This window comes from Pongo abelii, chromosome 2, assembly GCF_028885655.2.
Source record: "Pongo abelii isolate AG06213 chromosome 2, NHGRI_mPonAbe1-v2.0_pri, whole genome shotgun sequence".
Lineage (NCBI taxonomy): Eukaryota > Metazoa > Chordata > Mammalia > Primates > Hominidae > Pongo > Pongo abelii.
Genome location: NC_085928.1, coordinates 179,094,198 through 179,109,678, shown reverse-complemented (window position 1 = coordinate 179,109,678; position 15,481 = coordinate 179,094,198). Strand labels below are relative to the sequence as shown.

Sequence of the window (15,481 nt, the reverse complement as noted above, 5' to 3'; positions counted from 1 at the left end):
GTTTTTCTTTTATTTTTTGCTCTTTACCTTTTGTTTTTAGGTAAAGCAAAGCATTGTTATAACTTTGTTATTTTAGGAAAACTAATGTTTGGTGTAAAAATGCCACAAAAACTCAGGCCTAAAAGGACAATAGCCTTCCCTAGACCAGTGCCAGTGGGAAAATGAGCACCCTGTAGAAACAATGTAACAGACCAACTGAACCAATGACTATTTATTGGGGACAAGGGAAGGAGAGGAGCCCAAGATACTGTCCAGGATTTGTGCCCAGAGAAAGGAGAGAGATGGTAAAGAAATGGAAACATGGGGTAAGGCGAGTATGGCAATATTGTGCTATCTGGAGAGGCAGCAGTGGTAGGAATTCCTTTCTAAATCCCTGAAAAAGAATCATCACTGCCTCAACTGATTCCTAAGGGGGAATAGTGTTAAATAACCAAGTTTGCTTGGATGTAAATAAAGTAATTCCCCATACATTTAGCCATAATTAATTTATTCTTACAAAAAGTCTCAAAGACAGTTTAGTTTATGATGGAAAGCTGCTATTGAAGATGTCAGTAGGAACAAAACTTGATTCCGTCCTTAAAAATCTTACAATGGTCCTTAGGAGGACAAGAGCATTAAGGACACACCTGTAAGTAAGGCAGAACTGGCTATAAACCAGGAGAGAAGCACAGATAATTTGGGTTGAAGGATGGAAAGGTCAAGCCTGGGTGGTAAAAATCAGCGAGCATAAAAAATGGTTGGTTTAGAAGTATAGATAAGATTTTATCTATGATAACCAAGGCAAAATAAATTATAGGTTGAGCAATAATAATGATAGCAATTAAAATTATAATAGCAATAGCAATAATAATAGCTATTTTCTATTGACTATATCCTATATCCTCTTCATGATTCTAAGTGATTTACCTACATTGCCTCATTGAATTCTCAAAAAAAATGGAATGAATTTATACTGAATTGTTAGGCAATTGGAACTCACTGAAAAACTGTGAGCAAGGGAATAAGTAACAGCAGATGGTTGAGAGGATTAACATCAAGGACTTTAAACTGGTGGGAGAGTGAATGGTGGTCAGAGGATCTGGTAGGAGATCATTGCAATAATTCAGACTAGAGGTAACAGGCATCCAAATTAGGCATTCAAACTAGGTGAGAATGGAAGTCAAGGAAGGACCTGATCCTTTTTTTTTCAACAAACATCTACTAAATACTTGATGTCATGCATTATGGTAGACTCTGGGCAACAGGGGCAAAAAAGATAGACCCAATTCCTGCCGTCTTTGTACTGAAAGTCTACCTACCAGGAGACATTGTAGAGAATAAATTTCCTGGCCTTGGTAACAAATATTGACCTAAAACTAGTCCAAGATGTGTGTGTGTGTTCCTACCCTCGTTTTTAGGGCTCTGGAACTCAATGGTGTTCCACCTTTGCCTCAGAATACTCTCTCTTACTGATTGGCAGAGAACACAGTGGGTAGAACAGAACAAACTCAGCTGCAAGCCAGACAGAGACGGACATCTTCATGGGTAGCACAGCTTGAGAGAAAAAAAACATTTTTCTTAAAATTCTTCCCTTCCAAGGTCAGGGTAAGGATTAGGGCAACTGACACTGGAATGGTAGAAGGAGGATACAAAAATACTTACACTTTGCTGTTCCTCAAAGTATAGGCCAGAGTATCTTCCTCATTGTGCATGTATGTAAGTTTACTCTAACCCGTTACACAAACACAAATACAGTGAAACTTACAGTATTTTGACCTGTTCCCATGAACTCAGGGCAGTTCACACTCACGCTCACGTTACCCAATTTATTTTCCCAACACTCATAATAGTCTGATATTATGAAACTTTCATGGAAACCAACTCGAAGGTTAAGTGACTTACCCAAAGGTACACAGCTAGGCGTGGAGACAGGAGGAAAATCAAGCTTCCAACAAACTTTCCCCACAAGATTATGAGTCTAAAAGCACGCTTAGATGGTGTTTCTAAAGCTCGAGGGAAGAATCTGACCCTGGAGTTATTGCATAATGTGCTAAATACTATATTGAAAGATTGAATTACTTAAAATTAATAAAATAATGAAAAATGAATTCCTTATAGAGTGGAGATTTTTTCCAAAAGCACTTACTACCTCACTAATTTAGTCTAAAGTTAAAAAGAGTGAGGGATTTCACCTTTTGAGACTGATGATAATCATAAGCAAAGTTATCTTTTATAAAATAAAAAGATAATAGTAAATTTTTCCTAGTGATATAAAAATACCAATTGTCTGAACAACCAGATTGATATGTTATGCATTTTTTGTGAATGTCTCAGTTTTTGTATTTATTTTTCATCATTTATTTCTTGAATATATCTTGTAATAAATACACATCAAAGAGTTAAACATCTCTACTTTTGGGAAATATTTCTCTATTGTCTCTATTTGCTACCAAAATTTTACAGTATTTTATTAACATTTTTATTTTATCATAATATTTTCATTTAAACTTGGTATAAATTTGTTGCTGTGCATTAACCACTCAGCATCATAACTTAGGACTGAAACACATCAAAATAGTCCAGCAAAAAATATTTTAAATATGGCAACCTTAACTGGAGTTTAGAAAAATAAAACTTTGAGTATAATAATTTATTCACCAGAGCTGTTGTTTCAGCAAAGTACTTCATCTTAGTTTCCAAAGAACTGCTAGTTGTTACTGAATATATTTTAAAATAGAAGCAAAAAAGAAATCTGCTCTCATTCTGGCCAAATATACTATAAAATATTAAACTGTTAAAATCTTTGGCATTTTGGAGAAAGATCAGCTAGGTGATTATGCTTGTATAGTTAATTAATAAGAAAGGAAGTAGGTAATGGTTCACTGGGGAAACTTTTGTTATCACCATGTCTATTTATGAAGGATCCCATGCTGTAGGGACAATAACGGGGTGCTAATTCTGAACGCACACAGTGCCGTCCTACAAAGACATCAAGATTTGTAGGAAATCAACCCTCCAGCAGTCCTGGCAAGCCAGACTGACCCCAGCAAATGAAAATAATCAAAAGTAATTAGAAGCGTGCTGGACTACTCCTCGGAGAGCCGAATAGGAGAGTAAACATGCCTGAATCCTCGAGCCACTGCAAAGGCCCATGTCTGAGCTGTTAGGTGCCCTGACCTTGTCCACATAAAGATGTGATTTATGAAGTGCAGGGCACAGCAGCAGGGCTTCTGTCTTCTCCTGGAGAACCAAATTACTGAGGTGGAGATTAACATGCTTTCAGTCGGGCCCATTTCCAGACGAAGGGAAATTTTTTATTTACATTTTTTTTTTTTGCCTTTAGTTTCCTCCTTTCTAACAGCACACCCCAATAGATAAAAATAAATAAATAAATAATTAAAAAAATTTAAAAAGGCAGAGTCCACCAAGAGTCACCAGTAATCTCTCTCCAGTGCAGTGGTGATATGTGTGTGGTGCTATGGACAGTCACAGCATTTTTGTTGGTAAATTTGTATTGTGCTGGACTGTTTCACTGGATCTGTCTGATCAAAGCATCACAGAATTCACATTCATGCTTAGAGAACCAAGCTTGCAAAATACTTATTAAATTAAAAAAATAGAAATTATTAAAATTAAACAGAATATCACCTTAGATTTCATGGCTTTCTGATCTAGTTTATCTTGCCTAAAGGTCATGCTTCATTACAAAGTTTACTCTATTAAATAAAAAGATTTGGGAAAAGAAATTGTGGGTGGTAGAGAATTTAGAGGAGTAGGAGAAAGACAAATTGGGAGAAATATTTATATATGAATCAGTGGGAAGTCTCTTGAGTCCTAAAAGACATACTTACATTATTTCTTATCTTTGTGTCAGTTAGGTTAGGTAAGATTTTACAAAATCCTATTCTGACATAGAAAAGGAAGCATTGATTTTCTTTTTAAATACACATCAATATCTATACACGAAGCTAATTTAATTAGCAGGCACTTATTGTTCAGCCAAATGTCAATTTCTCAGATTATTTCATGCTTCTTGATATGAACTGTATGAAACAGGATTTAACAGAATCTCCATGAATAAAACTCCACTTGAGAAATGTAAAAATGCACATGTACGTTCTTGAAAAGCTACAAAAAAATAGTGTTAAAACAAAAATGTTAGGCTTGGAGTTTAGTGTATATTTAGCCACCTCAAGAAACCCAAAGCTGCAGAATTAAGGGAACTTAGACTGAGGTTATAAAGTGCCTTCCTCTATAAACTAAAAACATAATGTCAGGGTGAATGGGAACATACTTTATTAACTTTACGGTATTGAAAACTGCCAGCAAGTTGTCTTGTTTTTAAATATTGTCCTCTGCAGAGTGTTACAGTGCTGTTTGTCCACAGGAAGCCTATTAAAAGTGGACAGTGCAGTCATTTCATCTGGCTTTGGCTGGACTGCTTTTCTTTCCTTTAATGATGTGCTGGAATGTACCATGCCCATAGGGTCTCCATTAGCAGAACTTTTACTTCTGGGACGACCATGAAGTTTAAGGCTTAAAAGAGGCATCAGTTTACAGTCTTGTGGGAATCACTTGAATACTGGAGCACTAACTTCTTACTGCTTTAACTAATATATTGACTTATTTTAAATAAACAGTTACACAATGAAGGCAGAGCCAGTGGCCTTATTGGAAATCTCTGGGCTTTTTAAAGATTCTGCAATCCACACAGCTGGGGAAGGAAGGAAGGGGCCTGAGGAGGGTTTATGCCCTTTTCAAACCAGGAAGAAAACACATTAACCTCTCCCACCCCAGCCCTGCCATCAGCCAAAGGGGGATCTTTACAACTCCCAGAAAATCTATCAGCTCACACTCAACCCTCATATTTTCCAATGCCCTTTTCCTGGTAAACAACAATTAACAGAACAAGAAAGAAAAAGTAATCATTCCTTCTGGAAAAATGTTTTTAAAATCTGGTTCTCTTTTTAAACATCACTGATGAATCATTCCATTTTCTACTTTCCCTGAAGCTATACATTCGTTTTAGTTTGTTCTCCTACTCCATCCCCTTAATATTTAGATCATCTGTCCTGATACATGTTTGCAAATTAAAGCTGGTTTGAGATTATAGTAAAACCATTATTTTTAATAGCCCATTTCAAGGGCAGTGCTAAACACTGCAGAACACGCATGTTACTGATTACTGCTGAGCAGACAGCGGCTTTTGCAGATTAATTTGTAACTGGGAACTACTGTAAACAGATTTCACCAGAAATCCCAAGGAATAAAGGGAATTGGTGATGGTATTTGGCTCCTTGTATTTATTTATTGTTTTAGAAACCTTCTGATGGAAAGCAAGCTAACAGGGGAAGAAGCAAGCCCCTTGCAAAAACCTTTTCCTCTAACCTTCTTTCCTGTTTCATTCATTTATTGGGGAAGACGGATCAGGTCTTCTAAATAATTCTTATTTAAATAGCAAGAAGACCCTTTCATGAGAAACAAGGCCAGTCTAACTACTGTGGGATTTCAGAACTCTATCTTTAAACTTTAAGTTGTGTGAAGAAAAAGTGAGATGACTCTGCCTTTACATGAAGTTATTGTTATATACCCAAAGGAGAAACGGAGTGGGATGGGGTGGGGGAGAGGGGAGAGACAGACAGACAGACAGACACACACACACACACACACACGCACGCACGCACAGAGAGAGAGAGAGAGATTAAGATTTAGTGTTTTGTTAGCTTCCTGTGCCCAGGTCCTTCTGATGATTTCCTTTAGTCTTTTTCAGAATTTATTCAGTGGAGAACAAGACTGATGATGACGATAATGATGATATTAATATAATAATAATGATGATGCAATGAATTCTCCATTCTTCTAGGTACATCTTCCAAGGTCTCGGAGGGTAAGCGTTCACTCTTGGTTATATTTGGGGAAGAGAAGCTCAGACGTAGGAATAGCCTTCGCTCAGGCTGATGTCTACAAGCCTGGACTGCAGTGTGCCCTCCTCTCGTTGTGAGGCTCGGGAGGACGCGGAACGGCGGGCGAGGCGGAAGGCAGAGCTGTGTTGCCGGCGCCTGGCGGGCAGAGGCGGGTTCACCTGGGTGGCTGGAGCCGCCGGCGTTGCGCTTTATTTCGGAGCGCAATGCCATCTACCGGCGTCCTGCCGTACCTGCAAGTGTCCAGACCTTGAAAGTCGCTCCGCCTCCCCCCACCCGAAGCCAATATAGGGGAAAAAACTCGGAGGCCCTTTCCACGAAATCCTAATTTAGCCAGGACCTGCCAATGATTCCACACGACCTTTTGTTTGCCTACCGACGTTTCCTGGTTTTGAAAGCAGTTTTGTAAAGGGCAAGGAGGTGGGGGCTGCAGGGTTGGGGCAGGGGTTGGGGCGCTGAGTTCCCAGACCCCCTGATCAGGCCGCACTGTCTGAAGTAATCGGTTCCTCAGATTACTTGTATTTAATACACAATGCATCATAAAACAAATCCCTCATCCTGACAGGAAGAAAATAGAACAGCTCATAGCTCGAGCCGGTCCAATTTATGGCTAAATTAAAAAAAAAAAAAAAAAAAAAAAAAAAAGCTCCGACAATGGGCAAGTTGAGGAAGGGCAGGAAATCAATGGCTACGAACCCGGAGCTCTTAAAGGTTCTCAAGCGCCCAACTCTATGGGAATATCTGACCGGGTTTTAGGTTATGTACAAAGGATTTTTCCTGTGCTACCTACCACTGCTGTGCGATTTTCTCTCAAACAATGGCCATTATCTGAAATAACAGTTCAATGTCACAGATAACAGGCCACCGAAACGAATTAGTCACCACCTCTTGTCATTTTCTCTCCCCCAATCCCTCCCTTTTGCTACTATTTTTGTTTTTAAATCAATATTTTGAGAAAATATAGTCCTACTGGATTTACACGTTTATTTGCACTTGGAGAAAACAAAAAGTGGGTGTGTTATCCCGTTTGCAGCTAAAGTTTAACCGTCAGCACACTTTCCAGCCCCTCTTGCCCCACCTCTCCCCCGCAAGTGTCCCTAGACTCGCTTACTTTGCTTAACTTTCCATTGTTGAGCTGGGGAGTTGGATTTTGTCCATTTGTTTTTATGAATGGAGTTTTGTGATAAAAACGCGTTTACTTCCATTTAGCCAGTGGGATTTACTAAATCTTACAAAGGTGGCCATGAATAAATCTGTAGACCCTTATATTCTGCTATGTATCCCCTGTATTCTTTCTTCCAATGTCTTTTCTACAATATGTTGGTTTAAATGTACCCAAGGTATATTAGAAAGTTATTAAACATAGGATAGTACCAATTACTAAAAGCAGCATTTATGATGTTAAACGTTCAAAAATAATCTGAGTTGTCAAATTGCTTATTGCACGTTTTGGCGTTCAAGGTGTTTTAATTAATGTATCAAAGAAAATGGCAAAACCTCACCAGACAGTCATCAATCTCTCTAAACCCATAATACGCCATTTGGGCGGGTTATATGCCAATAATTTTTCAGATTTTAAAATATCTTTAAAGAAAAATATGATTTGAAAATTTTGCACGCCCTTCCCCTGACCTAGCTACAAGAACGAAAGGAATAAATTAAAGTATGAGTTTCAATTAAAAATTTTTTTTTTTAATGCTTAGCAGAAAACTGGAAATGTACATGTCAACTTTTCACTCTTGAGGTTGCTGTTTTCTGAGAATTTCTAAGCTATTTATATTTAGTCTGAACTAGCGTCCCTATACCTTAAGCTTTATCCTCGCCCCCTCCAGCGCTACCTCTCCCCCCTACCCCCTCCCCCTCCTGCCTCGGTGCACACACCCTCACACCCCTGAAAGCACTTCTCTACCCTTCCCCATCCCTCCCATCCCCCATCTCTCTCTCTCTGTCTCTCACACACACACGCACACACAAGCACACACACACTCGCGCACACACACACACACACCCCACACTTGTGCTTTCAAGACATCGAAACAGAGGCTATTTCCCTGGGGAAAGAAATCCTGCCTGGCGAGATCTCCCCATTGGTTGTTTACCCGGAGAAATCTACATGTTTAAGGGGGATGGTGCATCCATAATCAGTCTGTCCCTATAGGACTTGGGTCTTGGCGACCTTTTTGTGACCTCTCCCGCCAGAGGAGGCTGCTGTCACTTTAAAAATTTAAAAGAGGAGCCCTTCTGGCTTCCGATCAGATCACTCTGGGCGGCGGGAGATAGCTCCCTTTCTCCCTCGCCCCGGGTTCTTTCTGGATGGCCGAGCAGATCCTCTTTAAAGAGACAGTTCATGAAATAGAAACCCGGCGGCTGAGCTTGGAGTTGCGAAAGGGGACGATCCCGTGAGGGTCCAGGACCCGCGAAGGCGCAGCGGAGGATCTGAAAGGGGGATAGAGCTCCCCTCGCCTCCCCAGGCCCCCCACCTTTTCAAACTCTCCTCCTCCTGCTTGTTTTCCCTCATTGGAACTGGGAAGGAGAAGTAGAAGTTTTAGTGGGTTTCAGATAACTTTCATTACACATCGGGCTGATAAGAGCAAGAGAAAGTGAGAAAAGAGGGAGGTGATGTGAACCAGAAAGAATAGCTCCGAGCTCATTTAGGAAGGGGGAAAAAGCCAAAACACACCAAACCCGGGTCACCCAGACGAGAGAAGACTTCATTTCTTGTATTAAAAATACACTGTTGGCGGACAATAAATCCGAAACGCATGGTCCTGGAGAGCAGATCCTAGAGACGGACAAAGTTGTCAGAGACCCATTTGGAAATCGAGACGCGAGACTTTTAAAAAATTATTATTATTATTTTTAAACATCTCGAAATGTTGCTCGGGATCGTTTGAAAGGATTTTCCTGCAGGAGCGTTGGGGGCTGCTGATTATTTTATTTTGTTTATTTTGATTCTTCTGTGATTGCCTATTATTGCTGAGTTGAGGCCATAGAAATCTAAAGGTAAGAGAACTCCTCACTTTAAAAGGAAAAAAAAGTCTGGGCGATGTGAAAGTTTGTCACTTCGGACAGTTTCCTGCCGGGGCACCGTTTCTACGGGCGCCCCCCGCCCCCAGCCTTCTTTCCTCCTCGCCCGCAGTCTCGCGGAGCCCTGCTGCTTATCTACGTTGCTAAGCCGGGCGATTTCCTTGTTCCTCCTGCGAAACGGTGCGGTCTGGACACGTCTCCGGGGTGGGTCGTCCGGCCTTCGGTGGGTTTCTCTGCCGGCTTGTCGGCCTCTTTTCCTTGCACTCTTCTCCTCCTTCCCCTCCCTCCGTGTGTCTCTGTCCGTCGGTTTCGGGGACGCACAAGGTGCGGTTGCCAAAATCTGAATTCCTGGCACTGGCCACGCGACTTTGGAGCCGCTCTCGGCCGAGTTCCACCTTGCCAAGTAACAGCTTTGCTGTCCAACATCGTGTGCTGCTTCGCGAGAAAGTCACATTCGGACCCTTTGGCTAGATTGTGGGGATTTTTTTTTTCTTTTACTGTTGGTTTTTTGAAAGGCCCTTTCTCTAAAGTCTACCTAAAGGGTTTTTTTTTTTTTTTTTTTTTTAAGCTATCTTTGGAGCTTGACAGCTTTTAAAAACACAGGAGTGTGTTATATGAAATGACTGAAGATGTGTCGTTATTTTATTCGAGATTTCTGACACGATTAAGACATTTGGGAGACAAATGCAGTTCTGCTAGCAAATCAAAAGTGAATAATTCACCCAGGGGGCAAACGTTTCTGGAGAAAGCTAAGCTTTTGTCTTGGGGCAAGAATATTGAGAGGAAGAATGTTAATATGATGGTGAAATCTTTGAATAATCATGTAACAGATTTTGTAAACAGACATTCTTTGGAAATGAACCTTTTTAAAAATTAATTTTGCTGTTGACAGTGGCAATGCTAATAATGTTAACACGGAATAAAATTACACCTACAATTTTTATGTGCAGTGTATGTAATACTTAACTCCCTGCCCCTGTAAAAGGGAATGCTTGAAAGCTAAGGGGATGGATGCTTCTTGACTTTGAAAGTAACAAGTTTTCCACGTCTCTCTGCAAATATGAAATGGAATTAGTGTTGCATTTCACTGGCTTTATTCTATGTCCTTTATTAAATATTTCTTTGGTGTGTCAGGAGAACTGCCTTTTTTTTTTTTTTTTTTTTTTGCCAGTCAAGGAAACAAACAACAAAAGATCAACCAGAAACCAAACAGACTGAACAAACCAACAAAACCCAGCAACAAACTCCAACTTTTTACAATTTAAAAATGTGCATTGCTATTATTTATGTACCTTCTCAACATCTGGGATGGGGGAAATCTCAAGTTGCCATTTGAGTTACTCAGCACTGAGAGTTGAAGAAACATCTTAAAGTTTGTAATTTTATTTATAACAAATTTTTAGAATTTGTCCTCTTAATAGAAAGAGTATTTAAGTGTACACTTCTGTTGTTGTTAGTGTGAAGAGGCGTCCTTGAAAAAGAAGAGTTTGATTTCTGTGTGTGTGTGTGTGTGTGTGTGTGTGTGTGTAGTGTGTGTGTTTAACAATATCCCTATCTTCTGTTCGATTTTTCTTTTTTAAATTTTGGGACAACTTATTGCCCTTCAATTTCCTCATGGCCAAAGGCTTATTCATAGGGCTTCTTGACTAAAGCCTTCAGAGCACTGGGTTTTTCTTGAAGTATATGGTGAGTTAATGACTTGAATCTGCAATTGGGTGATTGCCTGAATTCTATGCAAAATTGCTTTTGGTCTCAGTACTCAATTTAATTTTAACTTTGATGTAGGTATGCATACAGCAGAGATCTGTAGGAGTTATTTAATTCAATAATTTTTGTTCTAGGTATATTGCTTAGTCTTTGATAGGAAACTTCCTCATTTGTATTAATTGATTGACATAACATTACCAGCCTTTGTAGTTATTCACCATCAGGTCAACAACTCTACAGCTTTTAATATTGATGTTTAAGACATTATTGCTGTTAGTGAATCAGAATAGCTTGGTGTAAGTACACAAGATCTGAAAAATGGAAGTTTCCCTCTTCAATTTTTGTTTAGTGTGTCGTAACTAATGATTAACATTTAGATGGGCCAAATGTAAAATTTCGTGAAAAATAACAAGATACAAGTATACCTAATGATGGCAGTTCATTACAGTATTTTAATATATTTTTTATTTGTTCACAAGGAGCCAGCTTTATTTTGCTTACTAGACAAAATATTGAAACATGCATTAACATGCGTTAACTAAAACCTGAGTTTGCCATACTTTGCATGAGTGTTTCCGAATCTATTAATTTGTTTTTCTTTAGTTTGTTTGGAAGCACCTATAAGACAAATCTTATTATCTCCTTCAATTAAGAGTATGATTTAATTGTTTCATGGTGATAAAATGCTAACCATGAAAAAAAAATTTAGATGGAAGTTTTTAAATTAAAGTGCAAAAATGTGAAAGTATATGCTTACATGAGACTATACAAATATGAAATATTGACTATAATGTTTAGAAATATTATGTTAATATATGCTGTTCAATATTATTTTTTGCAAAAATCACATTGGATAAAATTAGCACTAATTTATGCATATGAAAATAAGCATTTTTGAAACCAATTAATCAGTTTTTGTAACAAATTGCAAGTGCTTTATTCCTTTTTAAAAAAAGCATTGTGTTGTCATTTTCAAGGTAACTTCTCATTTCCGCTCTATTAATGTGCCTGTGATCTGACTTTTTTTAAGGATCCAAAGAAGGAATATACATTTCAATGAAATATTTTCAAACAACTGATTATTTTAATGAGTGGGCCAATACGGCAATTGATTGTTCTCATCTTCTTCCCTCCAGATCTTAGATGAATTTTACAATGTGAAGTTCTGCATAGATGCCAGTCAACCAGATGTTGGAAGCTGGCTCAAGTACATTAGATTCGCTGGCTGTTATGATCAGCACAACCTCGTTGCATGCCAGATAAATGATCAGGTATGTTGTAAAGATTTTCTTGTCTTTCCTTGAGAGCACAAAAGTATCAGTGGAGCCTGAAGAATAAAAATAACAGTGAGCTGCAGTAGACCCTTGTGGCCTGTTTGTTGATATTATGAAAGATAATGCACAAATATAAGTAAAATGGAGAACAAATTCATATTTAGTACTACTTTCTTTACATTCTTTGGGTAGTCTATTCACTTTGTACTAGTATCCTTCATAAATGCATCAGTTTTCTTGGTGTGACTGAATGATTTAAAAACTGAGTATTATTACTGCCTACTGTTCAGTTTTTCTTTGCTATCATAGTAGGTACATTCATGAAAGGTATTGAGCTAATCAAGAACATCTTGTGAATTTATGCAGAAATTGGAAGTGATATACTTGAAATGTTATATAGGTTTTATTTGAAATGTGTATGCATAGTATTGGTGTGGTCTTATCTAATTATGCATTTTATATTGATTTGCCTAATTATAAATGAGAACACTTACTTTTAGATTAATTAAAATAATTTTTTTGGTATATGTTAAAGAGTTTAAAAATAACCCTGCTGGAAATTGCTTTGTGACATTATGGAGGACCATGCAGTGAGGTTGACTTTAATAACAATAACTGTGAAATAAAGATCATGAAAATATCGTGAAACATATTTTACACTTAATAAAATTAGGTTATGAATCATATAATATAATATGACAATACCTGAAATAACAAGAAATTCAGCCCGTTAATTTTTGTTTTATAAACATTGTTGAGTTAGAATTTAATTATGTTTTAATCATTTATTTCTCTTAACCCAATGGTTTCCTAAATCAAATATGTTTCAAAGACCATATTGAAGTGGTTGCTTGGCAAATCTACTATGAAATCATCATCAAGAAGAAGAATAGTTTAACTTAAATGTTTCCAATTGAAAACTTAAATAAAGCTACTGTCAATTGGTCTAAGACTCTATTTCATTCATTATTATGAGATTATTCTTTGGCATCTTACCAGCTACCAGATAATTTTTACTGATTAAACGGTGTAAGAGGTAGTAAATTGTAAAATTAGGTTTAAATGGAAATCATTTAAAAATCTTCAACATATATCAAAAATAATAAACCAATCAATTGTTTTTTCTCCTTGCTATAAGAAAACAAGAGGAATTATTGACAAGGGAAAACATTATTAAATTAGCTATTGATTGTGAACAGAAAATATTCCGTCTATCATATGAGTTACTGTCGCCATCAACAACAAATATTTTTTGAGTACCTACTATTTGTAGACGTGAGAAATACATAGGTATTGTGAGTGAATTAATGTTATACTCCTTGCAAAGGGAACTGGAGGACCTCAAATGATAGCTGTAAGATGAAATAATATAATCATATCATAATAATTGTTTGCTATTCATATTTATTGACGATGGAAGCTATTTCCTTAGACAGATAAAACTGTTGTAGAATCAGTGAAAAGATGATTTAAGAACGGGACTTGTAGCCAATCTAAGTCTACTTGCAGCCATTTTTTCATTTAATATTTATGTGTGTAGTGTTTTATAATAAATGTACTCTTATTGGGAATCTTGATTGCATTAAAAAAGGGAAACTGTTTTCCTGTTTCTCACTATGAATTAGGCTACTCATTAGAGTAGGCATTTATAATTTTACCATAGTTACTTTTGAAATATACATTGTAAAATCCATTGTTTTCAAAAGAAAATATGCCAGTTTTATGCCTTAATGAATAGCATGTTTACTTATTTTGACTAAAGAATCAGAGAAAATACTTAATCTGGGAAAACAGATAAGGACAATATTAGACGCGTATTTTTCTTAAGTGGTAATTTTTAACTCTTATGCTGACAGAAATCTAAGATGCTAACAGAATGCATATCCAATAATATAATTGTGAAATTCAAGTAAATTCATCCATAAACAACAAGGGAGGAAAGTCAGAGGTAAAAGTCAGATTTGTATGATACGTGTAGATGTATACAATCACTCTTAGCCCAATTGACAAGACAAAAGGGAACAGACACCCAAATAGTGTATGCATATATTATAAGCATATTCACCTATAAGCACATATGAATATTCTAAAATCCAATTAAAACTAGCAATTCTAGACAGCTTTGAAATGTGAATGTTGGACTAGGTACAATGATAAAAGAGCTGACTAAAGAGATTCTCTAGGTCTGTTTTTTGCTCTCTTTTCCATGAGGAATAGGAGCTGCCAAATGGTGAATAAGCACAACTCATCACATAATGAGCACTCCCATTGTGGGAGGTATTATTTAATATTTAGCCATAGAGAGAGACCCTGGTATAGGAGTAATTATTAAGTATTAATGACATCAATTCACCTGTCTAACACAAAAGCAAATGGAACGCTCTACAAGAAATTATAAAAAGTGTTTCTCTTTGCTCTGATTTTTAGATACAGATAAAGTTTATCAAGTGAATTTTAGAGCAAGACAGGTATAAATCCTGGACTCTAAAAAAAATGGAATTTGAGATGAAGCTTTCAATTGCAAGTTAGTCATGGTAATAATTAGGTCATCTAACAAAGAAATAAAAATATTACCCAGGACAAAACAAGAGTGTATAAATTGTACTTTACTTTTTCAAAGATACATATTTTAAAAAATTCTAATGTTAAAAGATCAAGTTTAATCAATTCAGATCAGTTTTTAATGATATGGAGGAGCCATATTAAAGAAAATAAATGTGCTTGCTAAGATTATAATACAGTTTGATAGTAGTAGGACAGTCAAAATGTTGTATGCTGGATAACCTGTATTTGATTTCTTTGTGGGTGAAGAAGTTCTAGAAACAGCATGGATTTTGGTTTTTAAGTAAAGTTGATAAAAGATGTAATCTATTTTGTATCAGAAAAAAATAAAAACGAAAGCCACCCAGCTACCACTTTCCCCATACCTTTCTACCAGCATTTTATTTAAGGAAATTTTCCTGAGTTTAAATTTTCCAGTAGATTTCTGTGAGTTATTTCATTTCAGATTTTTTTTTTTCAGACAGAATGAGCTTTGTGGCAGCTTTCTTTCTTGTCAGTGCTGCCTAGAAAGACTCAAGTTTTGTGATTTTAGACGTCTCTTTCATTTCGTGCTTCCAAAATTATTGCAGTGATGTTTTTGAAGATACACATTCTGAAAACATTGACATCACTGCTAAACCATAATTTCTAAGTAGCTGTGGCTTCTGACTGATATCTTTATTCACCCCTGAAAAAATGTATTAACTACAGTAATTTATCTCTATGAAAGAAGCTATACCAAAGACACTAGTAAATTGAGTCACAGTCACACTCAAGTCATAAAATAATAGATCCATTAAAGATACCCAAGTCTCTTTATCCTTAAGATTCTAACTATTTTTCCCTTAAAGTTTCTCTACAATGCTACATAGTTCTATGGCTGAGGTACGGTGTTTAGCTGGAAATTTTTACTGAGACAGACAATGCTTAAATATTTACATTCTAACAACCTGAAATTATCCTTGGTTGCTTTCAGGAGCAAGAACTGGCCCTGAAAGGCAGAGCAGGGTAGGAGCAAAAGCAGAGAGTTGG

The 15,481-nt window shown here is 37.0% G+C and overlaps 1 protein-coding gene across 13 annotated transcripts in view; it reads left to right on the top strand.

Annotated features, from left to right (window-relative positions):
* Nucleotides 1–15,481, top strand: part of MECOM (MDS1 and EVI1 complex locus) — a 582,105-nt gene that overhangs the window by 507,235 nt on the left and 59,389 nt on the right. For 7 of the 13 annotated variants that reach the window (XM_054552967.2, XM_054552962.2, XM_054552960.2 and 4 more), the window contains exon 3: nucleotides 11,771–11,905. In XM_054552967.2, coding sequence (XP_054408942.1) covers nucleotides 11,771–11,905 — 135 coding nt within the window. Of the gene's footprint in view, nucleotides 1–8,120; nucleotides 8,904–8,954; nucleotides 9,151–11,770; nucleotides 11,906–15,481 lie in introns of those variants that run through there. The other 6 variants (XM_063722324.1, XM_054552965.2, XM_063722322.1 and 3 more) reach the window with 4 other exon arrangements.